Here is a 26,640-nt window from a genome sequence, read left to right on the forward strand (position 1 = left end):
TTTTTATCACTAGACATTTCTAGGCCTCAAACTTCAGTATAAAAGTGTTAATAAATTCTGAAATACCGATCCAAAGTGTTATCGAATCATAATTTTCTTAATTGTGTCATTCTTATTTTATAAGCTAGTTAATTACGTATGTCACCATTTTACAAATAAAGTTGACACCCTTATAATGTATAAAGAATGATCATAAAAAATACTTAATGATTGACAAACTGAGAAAAACATGTATCGTAAAGAAATAAAAAAATTAAATTATAAGTGTTTCTTATATTTAACAAAAATCTACTAGTTCATTAAATTTTGATGACTTTGTATATTAAGTGTATTTAAAATTAAAATTAAAGTTTTCTTAGTAAAACACAATCACTCATGATAATTTCTGTATCTAGAAGAATGAACACAAGTTTTAAATTAAACTTATTGTTTAATTCATTATATAAATCCCTATCAAGTATTATATATTATTATATCATATCATATTTATTGAGATAAAAGTATTCAATTTAAAAAAAGAGAGAAAATATGTTTTCTCTCATTTAGATATATTATGATATCAGTATTAGATGTACGAATATCCTGTTTATCAACAGGAAGAACGCATTTCCTTTTGTTCTTTACTAATGTTTGATACCAATTGTTTTATTATTTGCTATAGTTATTAATTGAAACTTAAGCACATCACACATTATAATATTGTCATTTAAATTTTTCATAAAATATAAGTAATAAAGTAATCGCTCTTTTTTTGGTCTTCTAACATTCAATTATTATAGTTAGCTGCCTAAAAAAGAGTTATTAAATATTACGATACATCAGCAAATAGGGAAAAGAAGCAGTGAATGAAAATAAAATAACCTATTTTTAATATAAAAAATAAAAGGTAGAGTATATTTAATTATTTTAAAATTAGTCCATAACAATGATGTAATGAAATATGCAATGTAGTATTTTTAAATTTAACAATATTGGCAATCGTCATATTACTATAAATTGACTGTACAGAAGACTGCGTATTAAATAATAATTTCGACTAATTATTCCTTCCATAAGTACTTTTCCAGATGCATTCTAAAAAAAAGTATACATTGTATTAAAATAATATTTAAATTTCTTTCTCTTACACAAGCATTAAGTTACTTATAAAAATATAATAAGAATTGATCACTTGTGGCTAATATTATTTTAAATAAAAAATATATTTAAAATATGAATTAAAAACTAAAAAATATTAAAAATGTTTAACTTAAAAAGTCATAATAAATACCAAAAAATTGGATTTAGTATTTCAGAAACAATGTTACAATCATCAACACTGAACACATACTGATGGTTTAGTAGTGTCTATGTAAGTGTTTATCTGTAATAAGGTAACATTATTGCCAAAATATGTATATGTAATTATTTAGTTTTTTATATAGCTTTTTAAATTAAATACATTTTATTTTTAAATTAGTACTTTAAATATGTTCTTGATTTTAAATAAAATATAAAAATAAAAAAAAATCTATAATACATATCATTTTTTAAACTGGCTTTCCTTTAAATTATATTTTTGGTAACAATTATAATATTAAAGCTAACTTACTCGACGAACACAAACTGTACGATTACAACACCAAAGAACACCTTCTGAAAGTTCACAAGGTATATTATTTTTGGATAAAATTTGTTTAAAGTCCGATAGTTTCAGTTGATTAATGAATATTGTCTTATGAGGTGGTACTTCCTACAAATAAAATAAATAATTAATAAAGTCTGTGAATAAAAAATTTACCAGGGAGAAACAACAAAAATGTTATTATTTCACACTGTAAATACATTTGTTTTTAATTTACTATTAAAAGTTTATAATTTCTATTTAATATAAAATTGAATACTATACTTTTTTCTAATTTAAAATTATTTAAAATTTTTAAATTGTTTTAATAATACAATTGAGAAATTCAATAATAACAAACTTTAAATTTTATTTGACTAATTTTAAAACTCAGGAAAACAGTATAGAGGCAAGGTGTGTATTGCGCTTGAAGTTTTTATATGGTCACCCATCTGAGAAAATTAAAAATGCAACTAAACATCAGTACTAAAGTAGTGACTGAATAGTTCACTGTACTACACCATGTGTCAACTCTAGATTTTTCAAATATATTAAAAATATAGAAAATATTTCAAATTAATCTGTTCCATTCAAATATACTTTGTAAACATTTTAAAAACATGTGATTTATACATATATTTGAGATTACATTATTTTTATTAATTCCCTTGTATCAGGCTATAACTAAGGTCAGAAGCAATCCCTTTAACGGCTTTTAGTTTGAGGAATTGTGCTCACTTTTAGTAATCTAACAGGAGAAACTGAAAATAGCCAAAAAATGCACTTGACAATAAATATTAATATAAATTTGTGTTGACAGTCAAGCTAAATTAGCATACAACTAATTTAAATAAGTTTCTACTGATTTTATATTTAAAATGAAAAATATAAAACTACTCCATTTTTAGATAATACAGTGGAAGCCGCATATTAGAAACACGGATAATTGTTACAATCGCGTTATTGAAACAAAATGCCCCGGGACGGACCGGCCGTATATTAGAACATTGAAAATAAATCGGATTATTGAAACATCATATCGGTTATTTGAAACAATTCGGTTGATATATACACTGGTTATCCGGCGATAACTAATGAACTTTAATCTTATCTTCGCTGTCTTTACGTTTATTTTTAAACGTGTGTTTATTATGTATGAGAATGCTCTTCCCTGTGCGTATGTTTTGTAGATCAGCTTCGGTTAAACGTAAAGGTGATAAGTGATTCGTTTTTCTAAAACCCTAAAAATGTCTAAACGCCAAGATTTAAGTTTGAAACAGAAGTGCGAGTTATTAAAGTCATACGATGTGCTTCCAAAAATTAGTTTACGTGATGCCGCAGCTCATTTAAACGTTTCTCATTCCACATAAAATAGGATTTTAAAAGATCGTTCGAATATTGAACCCGCAACAATGGAAAATGAGAGTGGTAGTCGAAAAGATTCAAACTGAAGAAGAGATTTGTAATGTGATATTGAATTTTAAAACAATTGAACAAACCAATACTGACGACGAAGAAGAAGACAACGAGGCAGCACTACTCCTATGAAAATATGGTCATGGAGTTACTCAATAAAAAAAAACAAACCGATACACTTATTTTAAATAAAATATTTGATTAAGTTATAAGGCTTGACTTTTTATGTATTAATTATAAATTTTTCATTTTTTTTTATAGTACAAATTAAATTAATCGCTTATTAGAAACAATCGGTTAATTGACATATATTTCCTTGGTCCCAAAGTGTTCATATTAAGCGGTTTCTACTGTATTATAAATTGATTTAGTACACAATAAATCATTAATCATGAAAGCAATTAAAAAATCTATTATAATTTTAGCTTCGATGCGAAGCGGAGAAGGTATTAATTTTACTATGTTTGTTTTTTTTTATGTCTGTTGCCACTTTTTCTCAGCTCTCACTGGACCGATTTCTTTCAAAAATACGTCAAAAGATCACAAATCGTATCTAGTTGAAGACATTACCCTTAAAAATTGAAAAAAATTCCCTCGTTCCCCGCAAATGGGGGAAATATCCAAAAAAATTACAAATTTAAAAATCGCTAATTTTCGAAATTTTTTCACTTTTTTTTCTTAAAACTTCCATAACTTTTTGAAAAATCAACAAATCAACATAATTTTTTTTTATACTAAAACCTTAGATATTTACCTTTCATTTGATATCATTTTTTTGAAAATCTATCACTTAACCTGCTCATTGGGGGGGATTTAAAATGGCAACTTTTTTACAAAAATTAATTTTTTCAACTTAATTTTTGAAAATGTTCCGGAAAGACTGCGTCCTTTAAACATATATCAAATTAAAGCTTATTTTATGTACTACAAAATGAAAAAAAAAAATTTGTCCCGACACTTTTTTTTCTACATTTAAACGGCTGCCGTAGTTAAAAAAACACTATTTTTGTGTTAAAATTTTCGATTTTCGATTTTAAATTTTCAACTTAAAAATGCTATAACTTTTTGAAAAATGTATATATCAGCACAAATTTTTTTTTTCTAAATACATTATAAGTACATCTTTCATTTGACATACTTTTTATTAAAATTGGACAATTTCCCCTTATATAGGGGGCGTTCAAAACTTAAAATATTGTAAAAAACATAGATCTTTTTCAACTGAACTTTTGAAAATGTTCCGGAAATACTGCGTCCTTTAAACATATATCAAATCAAAGGTTATGTTATATACTATCAAATGAAAAAAAAAAATTTGTCCCGACATCTTATCTTCTATGTGCAAATGGCTGTCGAAAATTTAAAAAAAAATGTAATGTTTGCGATAAAAATTACATTTTATCGGGATGTTTTTTGTACTTAAAACTGCCATAACTTTTTCAAAAATGAACAAATAAAAATAATATTTTTTTGTATTGAAACCTTAGATATTTCCCTTTCATTTGATATAATTTTTTTTGAAAATCTAACACTTATTCTGCTCACTGGGAGGATTTAAAATAGTAACTTTTTTACAAAAAATAACTTTTTCAACTTAATTTTTGAAAATGTTCCGGAAATACTGCGTCCTTTAAACATATATAAAATTAAAGCTTATTTTATGTACTACAAAATGAAAAAAAAAAATTTGTCCCGACGATCTATCTTCTATACGCAAATGGCTACCATATTGAAAAATATACTATTTTTGTATGATAATTATGGGTTTTGTATTTTATTTTAATAGAAGTTGATGTTGCTTTTGCAATTATCCATCAATTTTTTAAAATTAAACACTATCTACAGATTTGCATCGAAGCGTTTCTTATGATAGTGATTTTAATCACTGTCAGATTAAATCTATACTGGACCCTACTATGCAATGTCTCCACTATGCCGCGACCCCACTCTACTACCGTTTTTTTAAAATTAAATTTATCACTTCCAAGTTTTTTTAAATAAAATTTCTTTAATAAACAAAATTGTTTTTTTTTTATGTATACAAATCAAGTCTTATTTTAAAATAAATACTTACAGACTTTGGTAAAGGTTCTAGAGTATACAATTGTTCATCCATTCTTAAAGCTAAAATTTTTTTTTAATGATAAAAGGTAAAATAATTAAAAATGCTGGCATGGTCAAGTATAAAATTAAAAAAAAAAATTACATTTGTCAGGTTGAATTCCATCAACATCCATAGTATTGTCATCTGCTACTTCCTCCTTTAATTTGAGTTTTGCATCAATAAATGCCAATTCTCCATTATGACCTTTTTTAAAATCAATAGTTGAAAGAAGTGTATCAGTTAAGCACACCTAAATATTGAAAAACATTTTAAAAAATATTTTTAATTTTTAGCTTTCACACAATTTTTTACTTGATAAATATGTGACTCAGTAGTAACATTTAAGCACTGACCAACTTTAGGTGCAAAAACTTTACTATCTGAAAATACTTTAGTAAAATTTGAAACCGTCTTGGTACTCGTTGCAGTACCACGTATTAACAACAATCGCCTGGGCCTAAGTGAAAGTATTATTTGTTTTAAAGATTCGCCATCAGAACGTCCTTCAAAATCAATATGAGAAATCTTTGCAACAATGTGTATAGTTTGTTCGTATTCCACACATTTAGATGGAAGATCATAAGGATCAACTTCTTCTTCATCATCATCAGGCTTATTGTTTTGACCATCTGGATTCAAATCATCTGCATAACTCATATCAAATTTTATGAAATCTTCCTGCCTAAAAACAATATGAAATAAATAAACAAATTAAAAACTAAAACACAAAACAATACTTTATTATTTCTCCATAGGCATCAAATTTGTATTTTTCTTCATAATAGGGAAATATAGGGGCAACCTCTTTTTTTGTAAATTTAGCGGAAATTGATTGGTCAATATCTACTAATAAATCGTGTTTACCTCTCATAGGTACAATTTCATCTTCTGAATCAGAACTCTCTGGAGCACTAGGAAACAGTATTATAATATAAAAAACTAAATTTACAGAGTGAAAGTTGAAATCCTTAATTAAATTATTTATTAATAACAAAATAAATGAATTATAGAAGAGTAATATCTAAAATATGGTTGAAGTATTGATTTTCTTAAATAAATTTATTTAGTCATAATATCTACGTGTTCAGGGTATAAAATATTAAAATTATATATTATATAATAGTATGGCAAAAATACATTACTAAATGATTATTATAAATTAAATGTATTCTTTTTCAAGTTTAATACAAATAAATTATTTTTGAATATAAATTCATTTTCTTTTTAACTCAAATTTATTGCTATATAAAAACTTTATAAATTTCTCAAACAAAACTAGTTTTAATATAATTTATTTAACCTAAGAATTTAAAAAAATTGAGAAAATAACAAGTATTAATAGAGAACTCATGAGATCATATATTTTTCAAACACTGGATAAGTTTAACAAATTATGTGTCATGTTCAAAGAAAAAATACTAAATAAATGAAATATATGAAAACTAGTAAGAAAAACCATAAGAATACTAAATAACAATTCACACTATGAGTCCAGGAATGCCATATCTCAAAAAGACATTTCAATACAAAAAAAATCATGTTTTTAGTATTTATATTAAGTTTAAGTTAAATTTTATATAAGTAACTTACATACTTTAATAGAGAATAATAAATTAAACTGCATTATAAGAATATGTTTGATATAATGTCAACTGCATTTAAATATTTTTTAATTAGAAAAAAATGTAAAATCGTGTAAAAAAAAGGAAATTTTTTAATAAAGGTTCTTTTTGTGTTATGGCCCATTTTATAAATTCTGTATCAATTTTATTTGAGTCTTTATTTTGTTCAAAATATCATTAAGACAAGTTAATACTATTCTTTAAATAATGATTAAAATAAAAATATCAATACATTTTTTTAAAAGCAAAAATTAAAATTTAACTAACTTACTTTTTATCAGTATCTAATATCTTAGTGTTATGTTTTCTGTTATATTCTTCTAGTTCTCTACCTTCTAATGGTATTCTTTTCTTAATTCTTAATTTTAAATTCCTATTACCACCACGATCAATTAAATCGCGTGCTAATGTACCAGGAGCAGTTCTAGAAATTTAAAAGAAAACAAGTAAATTTAAGGATTGCATAAAAAATACAACAAATTTTTAAAGATTAATTATTTAAATTTACCTATGGGTAAGAATAATACTATTTTTTGGTTTAGATGACCACATAAGAAAAACTTCACGAGAAAATCCACATTCTAAATCAGCATTGCTGGCTAATACAACCTGTAAATTGTTTGAAATTAAATTAAGATAGAAAATAAGATATTTCATTAATACTTTAGGTTCTGGAACTTTATTCAAATCATTCATGTTATGACATAATTTAACATGTTTAAAAAAAAAAGGATTGTTTCTTGCTCCTTCAAAACTTTTCATTAATTTATCACTCATCCATTCGATCTGAAAATAAATCATGCATGGATAAAAACGAAATTTTAAACTAAAAATGATGTTTCATAACATACTTGTGATTTAGCAAATTCAACAGTGTTATAGCTAACATTAGTCAAAAACACTAAAGAATAAACAAAAAGACCCGATTCTTTATTTCGCCATAATTGATCTAACATGTGCATCAGTTCAAGAACTCGACCAGCAGTATCAATTGCTATTAAGACATTACCTTTATTACGTAGAGTAGTTAAAATATTGGCTAAAAAAAAAATAAAGGTCTTATCAATTTTTCTAATAAATTTTATTAAATGGCAATAGATAAAAACTAAAATCCTGATCTACTTTAAACTCTTCTAGAAGATCTATCAGAAGACTTTTTTTTAGATCAATAAAAGCTATATGCATCTTCTTTTTTCTTTTCAATTCTAAGTAACTAAATATAGTTTATAAAAACGTTCCTTTAAAAACACAATACTTTATTTTTTAATAACTACAATTAATTAACTGTTTAATAAATGGAATATTTTATAAGACTAACTATTGTATTTTTAATACTAATTTCTTCAANAAACTCTTCTAGAAGATCTATCAGAAGACTTTTTTTTAGATCAATAAAAGCTATATGCATCTTCTTTTTTCTTTTCAATTCTAAGTAACTAAATATAGTTTATAAAAACGTTCCTTTAAAAACACAATACTTTATTTTTTAATAACTACAATTAATTAACTGTTTAATAAATGGAATATTTTATAAGACTAACTATTGTATTTTTAATACTAATTTCTTCAATTAACAATGAACTAATAACAGTTCTTATTTCAATATATCTAATTCTCACAGCTTATATTTCTTCTATTCATAGTAATTAATTTAATTAATATTATTTTTTGAAAAAAAAACATACTCATTAAGGTTTCATCTCTTGATCTACGTCTAGCTTGTGAGTAAGCTGCATTAAAACAATCTAAAATTAATAATGATGGACGAGTAAGTTTTTCCAAATCGCTTCCATTCAAATGTCTCTCTTTTTTATGATTAAAGTCAATTGCATAAACAATATCTTCTTCGCCTACTTTTGATATCTTCCAAATTGTTCCACCTACCATATTACCGGCTGGTAGGGCAACTATACTCATTCCAATTCCTTTACCTAAATCAAAATACAATCAATATAATAAAATTTTAAATTTAAGAATTATTAAATTACCTTTTAGTGTAATAATTTGATTAAATTTAACTTGAACAACTTTATCAAAAGCAGCATCAACATCATCCAAATTAAAAAGATCAAAATCTTCCATATTGTACATGGACTGTAAAAATAAATTTCAAATCATAATTTTCTCTATAATACCCATATTAATAATGACAGAAATATGAATCTAATCTAAGAAAATCTTATAAAAAAATTTTTATTTATTAAATTTTTAACTATTTATGGTAGCGAATTTGATCAGTTTTTCATAGAAAACTACTTTTGCCAACAATTAAAATGATTATTTTATAATTAGAACTACTTACTTGATACAAGTCATACATAAACATCTGACCCATTTGGTAAACTGGAATAGTGGCATAGACAGGACAATTTAGACCACATTTACCAACAAGGTATGGAAGAGCGCCTAGATGAAAGCGATCAGGATGTGATAATAAAACCGCATCAATTTGATGTATATACCTACCACAAAATCATTAATTAATAAAAATTCTTAATAATGCGCCTCTCATTAAAAACCTCTTTAATTTGTTAATTAAACCCATGTTAAAACGTTCGTCCCATCCACAATCTAATAAGAATTTAAATTCATCAATTTGTAATAAGTAACAAGGAGGCGATTCATCCATAGCACCCGATAACGTATAAAATTTAATAATGGATGTCATTTTAAACAATTTAATAGTAAGTTCTTCAAGGGCTACAGGTAATGTATTATATTTGTAGTCGTTTAAGGGATACAATAATTATAATCAATTCATTGTACAGAAATCAAATAGCAATTGCCAACAGGTCCTAATTATAGATTGTATTATAAATTATTATTCACTAATCACACTTAATAGAATACTAAATAACTTTAGATAATGACAAAAATAATTAAAATTAAAAGGCATCATCTTAATCATTCTCCATAACGTGAGAAATTGTTACTTATCAAAACGAAGAAAAATGATAACTCAGGGACTAGAACCAAACAACTACGTGAAATGAATATTATATAAGTATGGATGTATAGATAGTGATAAGAATTTATGGATAACAACTCGTCAAATCATAATCTCTTTGGTATCAACATTTTTTTACAGATGAAATTAAAATATTGTAAATTAAATGAAACATTTAATTGGTGATTTTACTATATAGCAGTCACTAATTCAGAAATGAATTTTTTATGGAAGTCACTAAGTATAGTTTAATGATTTTAAAACCTGTTTCATTTACACTACACATTTAAAAAAAATCTTTTTAATTTATGTAGTCCATATGAACAATAATTCAAGCTATAAAATTGTGATTTAGAACTTATTTTTTGGGTTCATTACTATTTTTCTTAGACCTGCTTTTGTTACTCAGTATAATGCGAATCATACGTTCAAATTTTCCACTCCTCTTCCCCGTTAATAAATGATTTAAGATTATATATATTTTTATAAAAATATTTCTTTAATAAAGAAGTAATAAAATTAGCCACTTTGATTTTTTTTAAATTTTACTTGCTTTTAAGTATTTCAAAAGCTAATTACTTTAAGTTTGTAAATTTCGCAATGAATACCTGGGTACTACAAGCATCATCTGCGAATAAGCATTTTTAAAGACCTTATGAATTCTTTTATGAATATTAGGGTAGTCCTTATTTAATCAATTATCAAAATACGAAAGTCTTTACTCTGCATTTTGTTATTTGAAGTAAATAAAACAACTTTGGTAAATTTTGAGTGTTCTAGGTTAACATACCTTAAAAGATTTGAAAATTAAAAAAAAAGTTTTAGTTTTTTTTTATGTCTTTTTAAATATTAAAGATAACAGGAAATATATAGAATCAACCTTGTATGGTGAAGCAGGGTATTCTACGCCCGTTTCCAGCCACTTGGAAGAGTCAAAGTAAATACTACAATGTAACGTTCACTATGAGTACTGATCATTTCTTTCGTGGTCAAGTCACCTTTTATATTTTAAGATTACAGCAATAACAACTTAATACGAGGTTAATATTTATAAATCAGAAAACATCATTAAAATATAATCTTAACATTTAAATTAAAAGACTATTAAGAGTTAACACATTAAAAATGCCGTTTATGACACTAGTAAGAAAACATGTTAGCAAAAAATAGCATAAGGTCTTTAGATAAATGTACGTACAGGTGGGGCAGGGTAACGGAAAATTTTATATAACTCTCATAAGTGTTTTAAAAAATTATTTTAAATATTTATTATGGAAATATGCCATTCAAAGTTCAAAACACTAAAATCCCATGTTCAGAAAATAATGTCAATAAGATGGTGTCAGTTTCTCTGAATGCATTCTTGAAATCGTGCGTAGAGTTTTACATAACTTTCGTGACATCTCCATGGGAATCAAAACAATTTTTAATTGAATTTTTGTTTTCAATTGGAGAAAAGTGTTATTGGATGAATGTTGTATACTTTACTTTTAAGATGGTCTCCAAAGAAAAAATCATAAAGATTTTCAGGTGTCCTATACCAGTATTCTACTTATTTACATATCTATTGACATAAAAATAAGCCTCGTCTGATAACAACAGACTATCAATAAAAGCGGGGTTACCATTAAATATTTCTATCACTTTCTCACAAAACTGAAATCGTTCACGTAATTTGTTAGTTTCAGTTCTTACAGAATTTGAATATACATATGCTTTAATTTAAGATAACTATAAAAGTGTCAGTAATTCTGGAATACTTTCAAAAATTAAATTGAAAAAGTTCTACTTTCTATATGCATTTTTAAATTTTGAACCCCTCCTATATTAAGGGCAATGGTCAGATTTAAAAAAAAAGTATGTCAAATGAAAGAATAAATATTATTTCTCATAAAAAAATTGTATTGATCCATACATTTTTCAAAAAGTTATAGCATTTTAATGTTAAAAATGTAAAATATAAAATCGAGAAATTTAACACAAAAATAGTATACGGTAGCCATTTTCACCGTGAAAACAAAATTAAGTCCCAAATTTGTTTTTTTTCATAATAAAGTATATTACATAAGCTTTAATTTAAGGTATATATAAAAGTGTCATTATTTCAGGAACACTTTAAAAAGTTAAGTTAAAAATGTTAATTTTTTGTGAAAAAGATGTCATTTTTAATCCTCTGCCGTGGACAGGTAAAGGGTCACATTTACAAAAAAAATATATCAAATAGGTAAAGACATTAAACATCTATAAAAAAATTACATTGTTATAATCATTATTGAAAAGGTTATGGCAGTTTTAAGTAAAAAAAAATTGGAAAAATATCGAAAATTAGGGATTTTTAAATTTGTAATTTTTTTGGAGATTTCCCCCATTTACGGGGAACGAGGAAAATTTTTTAATTTTTGAAAGTAATGTCTTCGACTAGATACGATTTGTGGTCTTTTGACGTATCATTAAAAGAAATCGGTTTGGTGAGAGCTGAAAAAAATTGGTAAAAGACACAAAAAAAAATAAAAAAAAAAAAAAAAAACACATCATAGTAAAATTAATACCTTCTCAGCTTCGCATCGAAGCTAATAAGTTTAAAATAACATGAAATGTTATCTTTATATTTATGTGAATGGAGGAAACAATTGTTACTTATTCCTTAAATAAATTAAAGAATTTTTTTTAAAAGTTGTACAGAACCGTTAAACAATAAAAAAATTCAACCTAAAAAAATTTAAAAATTCTATTCTAAAAGTTGTTATCAACCAGCCATTTTTTCAGTTTATTCAATTATTTTCTATTTTATAAGTTAGATAATATTTATATTATTATTTAAAAAAATTAAGTTGACATCCTAATAAGACATAAGGGATGAACATAAAAAATATTTTATAAAAAGAAATTGATATTCATATGTAACTAACAAAGTGAAAAAAAATATTATTTTAAAAGAAATCGAGTAACTAGCGTTAAACAAATTATACATATAATACACATATAAATACATATACATTTAATGACTAATAAACACAAAAATAGTTTGTCATATCTATAAATTAGTTATAATAACTTGAAACATAAAAATGTTAGTGATAACATGTTCTCAGTGTTTATTCGTTTGTTATTATTGATAATATTTTATGATAAATTATTATATGTTCGTTAAAAAATTATTAACTAAATTTGAGATATTAAAATTTTTGATGAATAAAAACTGTATTTTATAAATATTTAAATATTTTCTTTTTTCGTTCCCTATTTAGATGTCTTTTATAAATTATGAAATTACGATTAAAAAAAAAAAATTGAGGTATACTTATTCTTTCAAATTGACATCTCTTAAATTAAGGTGCTCTATATCATAAACCTACAATATGAATAGATAAATTTTAATTATATGTAAAATATAATAAAAATGATTAATTAACTTGAGTGTCTATTTAATTAAAGCGCGTTAAAAAAATTAAATTGATAGAAATATCATTATACACAATATTCAATTTTTAGTGAAATAAATACAATGTCATTAAATTTAATGTATAAATCTTTTATGTATTAAAAAACATCATAAATATTATTGTAAGATGAAATTATTAAGATATTTATGATTTAATTTGGCCTCTAGAGTTATTGTAAATGCTAACCTCTTATTTGTATAAGCTGAATTCATCAGATGTGTTATCTGAAATATTGCATTTGGTGATAGTAAATGACTTTGCCGCGTAAATTAACAAATAAAAATCATGAAGTCTTTGTACGTGTATTCATGTCCTCGCCCCTTTTTCCCGGTGGGTGGTATACTGTAATAATTGTGTAGTGGAGTGTAATACAAAGTGCGATTGAATTCTACATGTCGCCATTTAATGTTTAACGGCTGAAAGTGTTGGCTGTGTTCAAATTTTACTGATTTTATTGTTATACAGTTGAAATCCACTAACATTTTTGAAGAAAATCTCAATCAATTAATTTAACTTGTACAATGAATTCCATCATTAATAAAGAAAATGTTATTGACACACCACAACATTTGGTAAAGTTTTTTGTTCAAGTTTTTAAAACGTGTATGCGTTTAATTAGAAGAGTAGTCTTTGTTTTTTTGGCGCCAAAAGTATTTTGGTTAAGTTAAAGACCTTATAAAGTTTCATAATTTGATGATATTATTTAAATTCTCATACTGTTTTCATAACTTGTTAATAATCTTTTTAATAATAAATCATTTTTAATATAAATCTAAATTAAATATTGGCTTATCTTAATTTTAAGAGAATTCAATTAATTTATGTTGAATTAAGAAGTTAAAAAGTTGTGTTATTTATGTGTACTTCCTAATTTATTATTTTATAGTTTAGAGATTTATTAAGGTCAAAATTTTCAAAGGGAACCAGGAAAATGACCTAGTTGCCCTTTAACAACATTCTAACATTTTTTCATAGAACAGTTTTTCATTTGAATACATGTAAAATATATATAATTAATTTGCTGATGTTTTTGTATATATAGCAAAATGAATTTCATAAAGGTAAATCGATCAAATCTCCTATTCAAGTATTAAATGAAGTACATACAAATATATTGGTAAAATCAAGATCTCAAGAAAATGTTCAAGTATTAAATTAATAAATTGTATTTAATTACAATATAATAAAATTGTTAATTTGCTATAGGTGTCTGAATTCATGGATTCATTGGCCAAATACAGAACTAACTTTGATAGCGCCATGGAACCATTGCTTAAAGATAACCCTAGACGATTCGTTATCTTTCCTATTATATATGATGATATATGGGCTATGTACAAAAAACAGGAAGCATCATTTTGGAATGTTGAAGAAGTAAACTTGAAAAATGTAAACTAAATATAACATTATATTCTGTACATATTTTTAATATGACTATTTTTATAGGATCTTGATGATTGGGTAAAATTAACAGATGATGAACGTCATTTCATATCACATGTATTAGCTTTTTTTGCTGCTTCTGATGGAATTGTAAATGAAAATCTTGTTGAAAGATTTTCTCAAGAAGTCCAAATAACTGAAGCTCGTTGCTTCTACGGTTTTCAAATTATGATGGAAAATATTCATTCTGAAATGTATAGCCTTTTAATTGACACATATATTCAAGACCCAAAGCAAAAGTAAGTTAAAAATATATCATTCTAGTTTATAACCTTTAATTAATGTTTGATTTTTTAGGGACTTCTTATTTAATGCAATAGAAACAATGCCTTGTGTAAAAAAAAAGGCAGATTGGGCCCTTAAATGGATTTGTGACAATCAGGCAACTTTTGGTGAAAGACTTGTTGCCTTTGCTGCTGTTGAAGGAATTTTTTTTTCAGGAAGTTTTGCTGCAGTATTTTGGTTAAAGAAAAGAGGACTTATGCCAGGTTTAACTTTCAGTAATGAACTAATTTCTAGAGATGAGGTAAGTATTTAAAACTTTATTTAATAATATTTATTTTTGTTTGATTAAATATAGTTTCCTACAGTTAACCTGTATTAATAATTAAGCTATTGGAAATTAATTTGCTTCTTACTGGTAGATTACTTTTTAATATATTAAAGTTGTATCAGGTTGTAAAAATCCTATTTGTAAGATAGATCTAAACCCAACTAGTCAGGATAGAGGCTAAGGATATGATAATGATGATATTTTTAATTAATTATTTGTATACCAATAATTTATAAATTTATCATTTTTAACAAAATTTAATATAGTTCTAAATTTGTTTTGATGCTGAAAATCAGTGTTGACTCCATATATACTTCCGGTGGTTCTAGTCCCTCATGACCATTTTAGGGTTACAATGATATGGTTATTTTAGAAAATTTACAAAATGGTCCGGTTAATATTGAATTGAAAAATGTTTTCTTTTTTAGGTATTCCTAATCATCTTGTTTTTTTTTAGTAATTTTATTTAAAAAAAAACATCTTATGAATGCATTAATGTTTTCAAATACTTCCTAGAAAAAAATGTATTAAAGATATATTAATTATAAATAAAATTTTAATTTCAACTTTTTTTTTTATATTATTATTATTGATAAGCTAATTTATTTTAGATTTCTGTATTCATGTAATAGGTTTTCTGGTGGTGATTAGATATGCTTAGTAATCCCAAAACTAAAAAAAATATTCTCTACCAAAAAATTTAAACGCCTTTCATTTGTACAAATGTATTTATATATATAACCAAATCTTATAAAATATACTGTACTGTGTTAAGAAACCCCTAGCATATTTATGATATTAAGTATTTCATATTCATAGGATATATACTTAATTTTTTAGGGATTACATACAGATTTTGCATGTCTTTTGTTTAAACATTTAAATCAAAAGCCACCTCAAGATGTTATTATAAATATTATTCGAGAAGCTGTAACTATTGAACAAGATTTTTTAACAAATGCATTACCAGTTAAAATGGTTGGTATGAACTGTGAAAAAATGGCTACATACATTGAATTTGTTGCTGATAGATTATTAACAGAATTAGGATGTCCAAAGGTAACATTAATATTTAAGTAAATATAGTACATGAAAATTTAAACCATAAACATATTTTTTCTAGATTTTCAAATCATCTAACCCATTCCCATTTATGGATCTCATATCTCAACAAGGTAAAACTAATTTCTTTGAAAAAAGAGTTGGTGATTATCAAAAAGCATCTGTTGCCATCCCAGACATTCCTAATATTGCAACTATGGACATTACAAATGAAGATTTTTGAAAATGAAATTCTTTTGTGAAGATTTTTATTTATTGAACCCCATTAAATAGTTATCTCTATGGTATTAAATTTTATGTGTTATTAAAAATTATTCTATGTTTGTACTTTAAACTTACTATATCTTATGGATAGTCTTATTTTTTGCTTAACAATTAGTTAATTATTTTACACTAATTAAAAATAATGTATTGGGTTTTTACTTGTTCTCTATGTTAATTTCTTTTTTAGGTATAATTTTGAACTGATTCAATTATTTGAAAACCAATAATTAAAAATATGTGTATATTTATTTAATAACAATTGTAGTAATGGTCTACATTTTTATTTGGACAAATTATTTTAAATAAAATTCTGTATATATAGTTTTATAAGTGAAGATTTTTATAATAAAAATGTGATGTAAAGTAAGATAGTATCTTTGTGTTTTATGATTCCATATTATTTCTGAGGTATTTTTGTCCTAACCATTCATGTCAAACTAGTTTGACTTAATATTGAGTGTTAACAATTGGTTTAAAATTCCAGGCAAATACTAAATTAAATATAGATTAGTCCATTACTAGTTAATATACATTGATAGATCTACTCAGATAGTACTTAAACATTTACTATTGAATAATTTAGACTCTAGGATTAAATATATATTTATCAATTCTTTTTTCCACTTTCTAAAGAAAATATTTGATTTTATATATATAATTTCATTCTTTAATTATGCTGAAATTGTCCCAGGAATAGTCTATTACATTTTTTAAAGAGTAGTAATTTGATATTGACAAATTAAATCTCTCCTGAGGTATTATATGAAAATTTTGGTTTATGTTTATAATTTTTATGTATTTAATTTATTAAACAATTTATTCAGTGAGGTAATGCAATCTTAAATTTAGAGCATTAACATTAATAAATGTAACAAATAATTTTTTTTTAATACAAAAAAATATTCTGAAATTTCTACTATGAGAATAGTCAAGGTACTTGAAGTAACAAAATCTAATAATGACATGTTTAAAAGATGTCTAACTAGTGATTTAACAAAATTCAAAGTTTTTGGAAAATATTACTGGAAAAAAATAATAACAGTTTATATAATTTTAATTGAAATAACAAATTACATTTATCATTATAAATTATAATATAAAAACAAAATACTTTTTAAAATAAAACAATTGACGTTTCATTGTGTTAGGCTTATAACAAACAATTGTTGAAAACTTAAAAATGAAAATAATTATTAAAACTTTGATTGAAAATAAATATTACACCATATTTAAGTTACTATTTAAAAATGTGATATAGTCTAAATTTTTTGGTGACTGCCTATTTCTACGAGTATTAGTTAACAATCCAGCTTTGGAAAATACTCTCTCCCTTGGAACTGAAGTTGCAGGAAGTCATAAATATTTTAATTGCAGTTTGTATAACTCAGGGAAAGTATATTTATGTTGCTTCCAAAATTCTAAGCAATTTTTTCCACGTTGCAAATGAAGATATTCATTTCATTCATTCTTCATTCAATGAAGATAATCTAGATATTGACGAATCATTAATGTTGCACTAATATTAGGGCGAATAATACTTCTCACTTTGCTCCCACACTATCGAACGTTCCTGATCGCATTTTAAAAAACTCGAATTTCCAATTCGTATACGGAATAGTGTATACAGTTTAATTCATAAAAATGTACGATGAATTTTTGTTTCGATAAAAGTATAAAACCATATAATATTATGACGTTTCGTGTACTACTACGTTCTGATTGTGCAACGCGTTGTCCATATTATAAAATAATAGGGATGGGTAATTCGTGAGTGAGTCAACTCTTTGAGTTGACTCTTTTAGGTGAACTGAATGAGCTGAATCAGTGTGCCATGGTACTGTGACTCAATGACTCAGTGTGGACTACTAAAAATTGAAATTAGTTTACAACGTCTTATCAATAAATTCTGAATCATGCGAATTGTGATATATAGATTTAACCTACAGAAGTAGAAGTTGATGGAGTAATATTTGGGTCATCAATCGTCTCTTCTATTACATGAGTCTATTTAATAAATTTACTAATGTATGCTTAGATTTAATATGTCTAATTAAATTTGAAGTCGAAGAATGATTATGTTTTAATTTTATACGACAAAGTCCACACTTTACATGAATATTAACTGCTTCAAGTTGAAAAAAATCCCAAATAACACTTGATTTATTCTATTTAAAATGAAATAAAATACCTTCTTAAATTAAATAAAGTGTTTCAAAATTTTCGATTTTGTGTACAAGATTTATTGTAATCACAGGACACAGCGTTGACACAATGAGTAAAATTTTAAATAAATGAGACTAGATTATACATAATATGTCAGTTTTTAGGACAATATTCATTCAAGAATAGACCTGTAATTGCATACAAGAAAATGTTGAAATATACGAGAGAAGAGACCTATTTTTCTCACTGCATGCACTAAACATTAAACATTGATAATACCTACATTGTATTTGTATACCTAAATTAACACATAAATAAATCTATGTGTTGATGTTAATAATAAAAAAATAGTTTTTTTAGATTTTAAATTTACTCTTTATTTCAATAATAATTAATATATTTAAATATAATTAGTAAACATATTAAACAATTTAATAGAAAAATATTTTATAAATATCAAATAACCAAATAAATTACTTTTTGTGTAACTATTGGGTATGTATTGAGAATCTAAAATTTTAACAGAAGAAAAAAGGAATCAAACTATTGAATGATTAGAAATTTTAACTTAAAATTAGCTCAACCATCTTATAGGTAAAAATCAGGGTTTGAGACCCATTATCTCATAAAATTATTAATTAGTAATAACCAACTACTTTTTCCATAATGTACATACAATTTGAATTTGATTCTCATTTCTTTCGCGCTTTAATTTAATTTCAATATATATAAACAAATAATGAATAAAAAATCACTATCATAAAAAACGCTTCGATGCAAATCTGTTGATAGTGTTTAATTTAAAAAAAAAAATTTGTCAAAAAAGTAGGTCTAATGAGAGATGAGAAAATAAATGATAGCTACAAAAAAAAAACACATAGTAAAATAATATTAATATGAATTTCTTCTCACGAGAGGAGACTACAGTAATGGAATCCTTGATATTTATTGAAGTTATTGAATCTAAATGAGATAAAAATCAAATTATTTGAAGATTTTATTCTAACACAAAAAAAATGCAAAATTTTATTGGCCACAGACGGATTTGAACCTCGCATCCTAGGCATGTAAAAAACAAGTGTTACCGACTCGGCAACAGTTCGTAGCTTTCGTGACATGAAAAAATTGGCTAAACATTTTTTTTAACTCAAAAAGAATTAAAAAAAAATTCATTGCCACAGTCGTAAAAGACCCAAGTGTTACCGTCTCAAAAACAGTACGTCTCATTCGTCACTTAATAAAAATGGAAATTTAGCTAGTTCAAATTTTAAAGTTATTTTTCTCACTTCAAAGAAACAAAAAAATTTAAATATGACTAATTTTAGCTTCGATGCGAAGCTGAGAAGGTATTGGTTTTACTATGTTTTTTTTTTTTTTGTGTCTGTTACCACTTTTTCTCAGCTCTCACCGAACGGATTTCTTTCAACGATACGTCAAAAGATCACAAATCGTATCTAGTCGAAGACATTACCCTTAAAAATTGAAAAAATTTCCCTCGTTCCCCGTAAATGGGGGAAACCTCTAAAAAAATTACAAATTTATAAAAATCGCTAATTTTCGAATTTTTTTCAATTTTTTTTACTAAAAACTGCCGTAACTTTTTCAAAAATGAACATATCAATATAATTTTTTTTTTTATAGATGCATGATGTCTTTACCTTTCATTTGGTATATTTTTTTTTTATATGTGACCCTTTACTTGCCCACAGGAGGGGATTCAAAATGACAATTTTTTCACAAAAAATCAATTTTTTCAACTTGATTTTTGAAAATGTTCAGGAAGGTCTGACACTTTTATATATCTTAAATTAAAGCTAATGTAATATACTTTATCATGAAAAAAAAAATGTTCGGACTTTATTTTATCTTCACGGTGAAAATGGCTACCAAATGCTATTTTTGTGTGAAAATGTTCGATTTTGTATTTTACATTTTTAATTTTATTATGCTATAATTATTTGAAAAATGTATGGATCAACACAATTTTTTTATGAGAAAAAATATTTTTTAATAATCCCTCTTTCATACGACATACTTTATCTTAATCAGGATATTAATATAAGGAACTAGCAGATCATATAGCTTTTGGAATAATCCACCAATTTTTTAAAATTAAACAATATTTAAAGATTTGCATCGAAGCGTTTTTTTTTTTATAGTGATTTTAATCACTGTCAGATATCATTATACATCATAACTGGTCTCATTACAATCTTGTAGAATTTACCTTTCAGCCTCATTGGAATTCTTTTATCGCATAAGATGCCAGACGCTTCTCTTCACTTCAACCACCCACACTTAATTCTGTGTCTTACATCCTCGTCAATACCACCACTCTTTTGCACAACTGATTGATTAAAATCACTATCATTAGAAACGCTTCGATGCAAATCTGTAGATAGTGTTGAATTCTAAGTAATTGTTGGATAATTACAAAAGCAAAATATTTTTAATTATATATAATATAATTTTTACAATTAATTCTTTTCAAATTATTATTGATTTTTATTTTTAATATGTTAAAAGTAATAATTTCGTCCTTTAAAGTGAAAGTTTATAATAAATAAAAATGAATTTATTACCATAACTTTTAGCTCAATTTACAAGTTTGAAATTGACATCATTAAATCGAAAAAAATAAAATTGTTAAGATTAACATGCAGTCAGCAAATTTTATAATTACTATTTACAGTAAATTTATTAGAAAACCTCAATTTTTTTTTCATTTTTATCGTATAGATCATGTGCGCGCCCAGGATGTTTGTTTGGGAGGGGTTTAAACATTTTCCTTACACACAATAGAAAGCAATTACTATTCATTTTTTAACATTTTTATTATTATTATTACTACCAAAAATTACATAGCATGCTGTATTTAATATTTTCAATAAAATATTATGACCAATTAATTTAAAATATAATTTTTCTGGGTCCCTTTTCAAATAGAACTGGTAATACTTCGGAATCTTTAATTTATATTTCTCGATGTATGTGAAGATTTGCCAGTCCATTTAATCGTGATTGTTCCATAGTATTTTTGAGGTAGGTTTTAATTTGCCGTAGTGTGGAAAATGATCTCTCAGCCGTACTTGTACTTACTGATAAAATTGCAAATATTTTCAAAAGTATAAATACTGATTCAAATATTTTTAAATCACGTAAATTTAAACCATCGATTGCGTTTAGCGGTAAAGTATAGCAACCATTTTTGAATTTTTCGTACCACAATTCGAATTCGGCCTTTGCGACCGAAAAACTATTTTGTTGCTTATCTTTTTCATAAAATTCGAAAAGATTTTTAAAACTTGAAATTTGTTCATTGGTTGGATTAAGTCTGGTAGGTAAGACATTTAAAACTTGTGAGAAGATTTTTGTGTTTTATAAATCGATGAGAAAGACTATTAAGAAATGAATCAATCCATGGAATAAAAATTTAACGTCTATAATATTCTTTAATATTTTTTGATGGTGCATAACATCGTTTAGATTGGTGTTTCGTTAGTCTAGGTGTGGATAGTGTAAAGTCTAAATTAGAGGCAATTTGTTGTGCTTATAAAAATAAAAGCTTAAATTCATTTTCGGCGTTACTTCTAAGCTGATGGAGAATAGACACTACACTTCCTACTTGGTTAACTGCAGTAGAAAGATCTATATCTATCGTTTAAAGTATTTTACTTATTGGTGAAGTGTATGCTAATAATTTCTCTGAACAAAGTAATGAAATTATAAATGTAGATTGGCGAATACTGTTTAAAAGTAAAAATGCACAAGATAATGAGTCCTTACAGTTCCACGATTGAATTTCTTCTAACGCCGCCACTACAGGTAATAAAAGTTGGTTGAATACTATTATTGAATCGTGTCACTCAACCCTTCTAGTTGGACATAGCTGAACTAGTTAGGTTTTATTAATATCAGAAACTAAAATTTAAATTTGATTTTTTAAAAAAATTTGACGTTTTGGTGTATTAAATAACGGGTATACTTTTTCTACTACACCAAAACTATTCCTAATAGATACTACATCAACAGCATTAGATAAAGCCAAATTTAAGCTGTGTGAAACACAATGAACATAGAGAACAGTTGGATATTTTTCTGTTATAGATGCTTGGACACCTTTAAATTTGCCACTCATTGCTGTAGCCCCATTGTAGACTTGTCCACGTGAATAATTTATGTTGATACCACACGCATTCAATGTTGTTAAAAGTATATCTGCTAAATTTTGACCCGAAGTTGATTCTACTGATACAAATTTTAAAAATTGTTCAACTATTTTAAAATTTTTTTCATCAATACACTCAATATATCTTACACATAATGAGAATTGTTCGATTGAGGAAATATCAGACGTTTCGACAGCGAGTACGGTAAAACATTTAGCACTATTAACTTAGTAACGTTTTTAACTACTTTCTGTTGTCCCCCCGTACATCCGAGATGGGACAGTCCGCCTAAGTTTTGTTCAGAATTCCTCATACTTTTTTGACAAAGATTTTTACGCCGGCTGTCGACCTAACACAACCTCATTAGTCGCCTCTTACGACTGGCAGAGGGGCCGTGGAAGTATTCTTATCCCCTATCCACAGGGTATAATAATTCATTAATAATAATTCTACATCCGTAAATATCACAAATAATGCTAAAGTACACTGCGCAAAAAACATTGTGCAAATTAAGAATTAATGTTGTGTTGTATATTACTTACTGTTCAATCACAATTATATATTCTCAATTTTTATTGAAAAGTGAGTATTTTCGTCTTTTATTAAGTTTTAATTCCTCTAACAAATAAGCCTGCACCAAATTGTTAACTTTTTATATTGTAAATAAGAGATAATAATTTGCTAGTGCTCAGATTCACAATTTTAATGAATCATTCGGAATAATAACAAATTTAAATATATTACAATTAAACTGATATGGACTCATAAATTATATAATATTTAATGACATAATTTTTATAATTAAAAAAAAAAAATAAAACCCAACCCAGCACAGGGGATTCGCGGCACAGTGGTGACGTAGCATAGTTGGATCAAGTATAATGATATCTGACAGTGATCAAAATCACTATAAAAAAAAACGCTCCAATGCAAATCTTTAGATAGTGTTTAATCTTAAAAAATTGGTGGATTATTCCAAAAGCTATATAAACTGCTATTTCCTTATTAATATCCTGAATGAAAAAGGGATTATTAAAAAATATTATTTCTCATAAAAAAATTGTGTTGATCCATACACTTTTTAATAAGTTATAGCATTATAAAGTTAAAAATGCAAAAAATAAAATCGAGAATTTTCACACAAAAATAGCATTCGGTAGCCATTTTCACCGTGAAAACAAAATTAAGTCTCAAATTTTTTTTTTTTCATAATAGAGTATATTACATAAGCTTTAATTTAAGGTATATATAAAAGTGTCATTATTTCAGGAACACTTTAAAAAGTAAAGTTAAAAATGTTATTTTTTTGTGAAAAAGTTGTCATTTTTAATCCCCTCCCGTGGACAGGTTAAATGTCAGATTTACAGAAAAAATATATCAAATGATAAATAAAGACATCAAGCATCTATAAAAAAAATTATCGATTTTTAAATTTGTAATTTTTTTGGAGGTTTCCCCCATTTACGGGGAACGAGGGAAATTTTTTCAATTTTTAAGGATAATGTCTTCGACTAGATACTATTTATGATCTTTGACGTATCGTTGAAAGATTCGGTGAGAGCTTAGAAAAAGTGGTAACAGACACAAAAAAAAAAAAAACATCTTAATAAAACCAATACCTTCTCAGCTTCGCATCGAAGCTAAAAGGTCAATTAATAAAGTATAGTACTGAAAAATATCTTGGTGGTATAATATAAAGTATATATATACATTCTTGTCAATTCAAGAGAAATTAAATTTCTAAAGTTTAAGTTTTTTTTTATCGAATTGTTAGAACAATCTAAAAACTATTGAAATATTATTAATATTAATATTTTGTCATTTTATACCTCAAGATTTTCTAATACAAACAATCTTGAGTGGAAATTTATACAACACTTATCAAAGTTCTTGGTAATAATAGATTTATCTAATTTTAAAAATTCAACCAATTTTTGATTCATTTCATTTGGATCAATTTCACGAGAAATTATAGTATCTCTTAATTTACATAAAAATGAATTGATTTCTTCTATAAAATTATAAATTAATTTTGATAAATTAATTATACATTTGAATAATTTATTCAAAAATTAGTACTATTTAAAATAAATAAATGCAACTATAAAATACAAATAATTATTTAAAATTAATAGTAATACGAAATGAATTGACTTTTTTCTCGTCAATTACTGTTCTACAAAAAGCACTATCTTCAATTTTTGAAAATATTAGCCATTTGTATTTAGTTAATAAATGTATATTAAATTTTCTATTTTTAGTACCAATTTGTTGAATAGGAAAATTAAAATTATTATTCGGGACTTACACATTTTGTAAAACTTGAATTTTTTCTTGGTCGTTGAGTTTTTTATCGACAAATAATGATATGTCATAAGAAGAAAAATTTTCATAATTACCACTAGTATTAGATGTTTGTGACGGTGAAGCAAATATTTTTTGAGGATTGGGCAAATCATTAATTTTTGGAATTTTCGGTTTAATACTGATATAGTTAAGTAAGTACTACTAGTACCAGCTGGTTTGCTTTATTTTTGACTAATTTTGCAGATCTTTTACACAAAGTAGTAAATACTATAGTATTAAAATATATATATTTGTGACAATGTGTTATAATAATTTTTAATTTAATGTAAAAAATATTTTTTGGAGGGGCTTCAGTCCCGAAGCTCTCCCCTTGGGTGCGCCACTGTAATAGATCACTTAAATATAAATAATTTTAATCATTTCTAATTAACTTTTAATGTTTAAAAAGATTCTACAATTGAAATATACAGAACTGAATTAATTCACGTCACACATTTTTCAAACTTATGCATGTATTAAAAAATAAACTTTTCCATAAGGTATTAACTTCATCTTGAAGTACGATTTGTTTTTTTTTTTTTGTCAGCATAGGCTACACTGTAGACATCAAAAAGTCTGCGGTAAAGACTACCTAGATCAATCTTTTTGTTCATTTTAAAATTATTTAATAAATTAAAAATATTAAAATAGTTTAACGGAGAAAACTGTGACTGTCACTCAGAGAACGTATACTATTAGCGAAACGCAATAATCATAGAACTAGCGGTACTATATTTAAAGTTGCACCTCCACCAACAGCATTCACGAGCTGCCACTGCGTGAGAGATAATCTCATAGCGAGAGTGCTTAATTATTTATAAATATAGATTAAGTTTGAAAATTTTTTATTTTCATATAAATTTCGTGTTTTAGTATTCTAAATTTTAACATGTGACATCACAAAGCTTTTGTTCCCTTGCCCCTTGTCACACTATGTCACATTACAGTGATTCCCTCCTTCCCCATTAACGTAATTTATAGGTAGCCCCAAGCCAATTGTTTTTAACACGCTTATATTAGTTTCACATGTATGTTGTTTGTATGTTTGTATGTTGTAAGTTTGTAACTCCACGCGGCACGTATTATTATGTCGCGTATGCCGTCGTCTATGACTTTGAGACTAGACCGTCGTAACGCATTCACCCCACCCCGCTCACCAGTCGGCGCCTACACTATTTTTTTCTGTATAATTTTGAGTATTTGACTGACCAACACCGCGCGTTATACGCCGCGGTGCAAAGTCCAGCAAGTGCTGCACAGCCGACGACGTACCGCCGCACAGTGGAATGAAACGCCGATTTAGGCAGCCAAAAATATCATTTTTTAAAAGTCACTTAAATTTTTTTTTTTTAGCAAAACACATTAATATTATACTTAAGGGTTTTAATACAAATTTTCAAGGGCATAAGTTGATTTAGTGAAGGTGTAGAGCTATTTTAATGTTATACTTCTAAAATTTATCCGTATTTTCAGTTATTTTGAGTTTATTTTTGTACATTTTTTTT

General features: G+C 25.6%; 2 protein-coding genes across 4 annotated transcripts; one reads left to right on the forward strand and one right to left on the reverse strand.

The window, feature by feature from the left end:
* Window positions 1-867: 867 nt before the first annotated feature.
* On the reverse strand, window positions 868-9,700 carry LOC126906954 (probable cleavage and polyadenylation specificity factor subunit 2). 2 transcript variants are annotated; one of them, XM_050687917.1, is made up of 14 exons: window positions 9,265-9,698; window positions 9,048-9,207; window positions 8,734-8,839; window positions 8,431-8,676; window positions 7,597-7,784; window positions 7,409-7,531; window positions 7,254-7,354; window positions 7,017-7,169; window positions 5,861-6,034; window positions 5,436-5,805; window positions 5,226-5,373; window positions 5,094-5,143; window positions 1,592-1,732; window positions 868-1,074 (listed from the first exon to the last, which is right to left on the reverse strand). In XM_050687917.1, exons 1-14 carry the CDS (start codon window positions 9,411-9,413, stop codon window positions 982-984), a joined length of 2,202 nt encoding a protein of 733 aa, XP_050543874.1. In that variant the 5' UTR covers window positions 9,414-9,698; the 3' UTR covers window positions 868-981. The 2 variants fall into 2 exon arrangements, with proteins under 2 accessions (XP_050543874.1, XP_050543875.1); XM_050687918.1 differs by lacking the exon at window positions 5,861-6,034 and having other exon boundaries at window positions 9,265-9,700.
* Window positions 9,701-13,474: 3,774 nt separating this feature from the next.
* On the forward strand, window positions 13,475-16,829 carry LOC126907153 (ribonucleoside-diphosphate reductase subunit M2 B). Of its 2 annotated transcripts, XR_007704437.1 has the most exons (8): window positions 13,475-13,707; window positions 14,178-14,282; window positions 14,342-14,524; window positions 14,582-14,817; window positions 14,876-15,104; window positions 15,972-16,190; window positions 16,255-16,477; window positions 16,645-16,829. XR_007704437.1 is itself a non-coding variant. In XM_050688252.1 (7 exons), the coding sequence occupies exons 1-7, from the start codon at window positions 13,657-13,659 to the stop codon at window positions 16,414-16,416; spliced, it is 1,185 nt and encodes a 394-aa protein (XP_050544209.1). In that variant the 5' UTR covers window positions 13,475-13,656; the 3' UTR covers window positions 16,417-16,614. The 2 variants fall into 2 exon arrangements, 1 of the variants encoding a protein (XP_050544209.1); XM_050688252.1 differs by lacking the exon at window positions 16,645-16,829 and having other exon boundaries at window positions 16,255-16,614.
* Window positions 16,830-26,640: the final 9,811 nt, after the last annotated feature.

This window comes from Daktulosphaira vitifoliae, unplaced genomic scaffold (genome assembly GCF_025091365.1).
Source record: "Daktulosphaira vitifoliae isolate Bord-2020 unplaced genomic scaffold, ASM2509136v1 Scaffold_5, whole genome shotgun sequence".
NCBI lineage: Eukaryota > Metazoa > Arthropoda > Insecta > Hemiptera > Phylloxeridae > Daktulosphaira > Daktulosphaira vitifoliae.

What these genes read in the sequence shown, in the direction of transcription:
- LOC126906954 (XM_050687917.1), bottom strand. Translation starts at nt 9,413, where the DNA reads ATGACATCCATTATTAAATTTTATACGTTATCGGGTGCTATGGATGAA. An exon ending in AAGAGATGAAACCTTAATGA is followed by an intron (nt 7,785 to 8,430) that starts GTATGTTTTTTT and finishes TTTTTTTTTTAG; the next exon opens with CCAATATTTTAACTACTCTA. An exon ending in TGGAATTCAACCTGACAAAT is followed by an intron (nt 5,144 to 5,225) that starts GTAATTTTTTTT and finishes AAAAAATTTTAG; the next exon opens with CTTTAAGAATGGATGAACAA.
- LOC126907153 (XM_050688252.1), top strand. Translation starts at nt 13,657, where the DNA reads ATGAATTCCATCATTAATAAAGAAAATGTTATTGACACACCACAACAT. An exon ending in TTGACACACCACAACATTTG is followed by an intron (nt 13,708 to 14,177) that starts GTAAAGTTTTTT and finishes TTGTATATATAG; the next exon opens with CAAAATGAATTTCATAAAGG. An exon ending in GATCTCAAGAAAATGTTCAA is followed by an intron (nt 14,283 to 14,341) that starts GTATTAAATTAA and finishes AATTTGCTATAG; the next exon opens with GTGTCTGAATTCATGGATTC.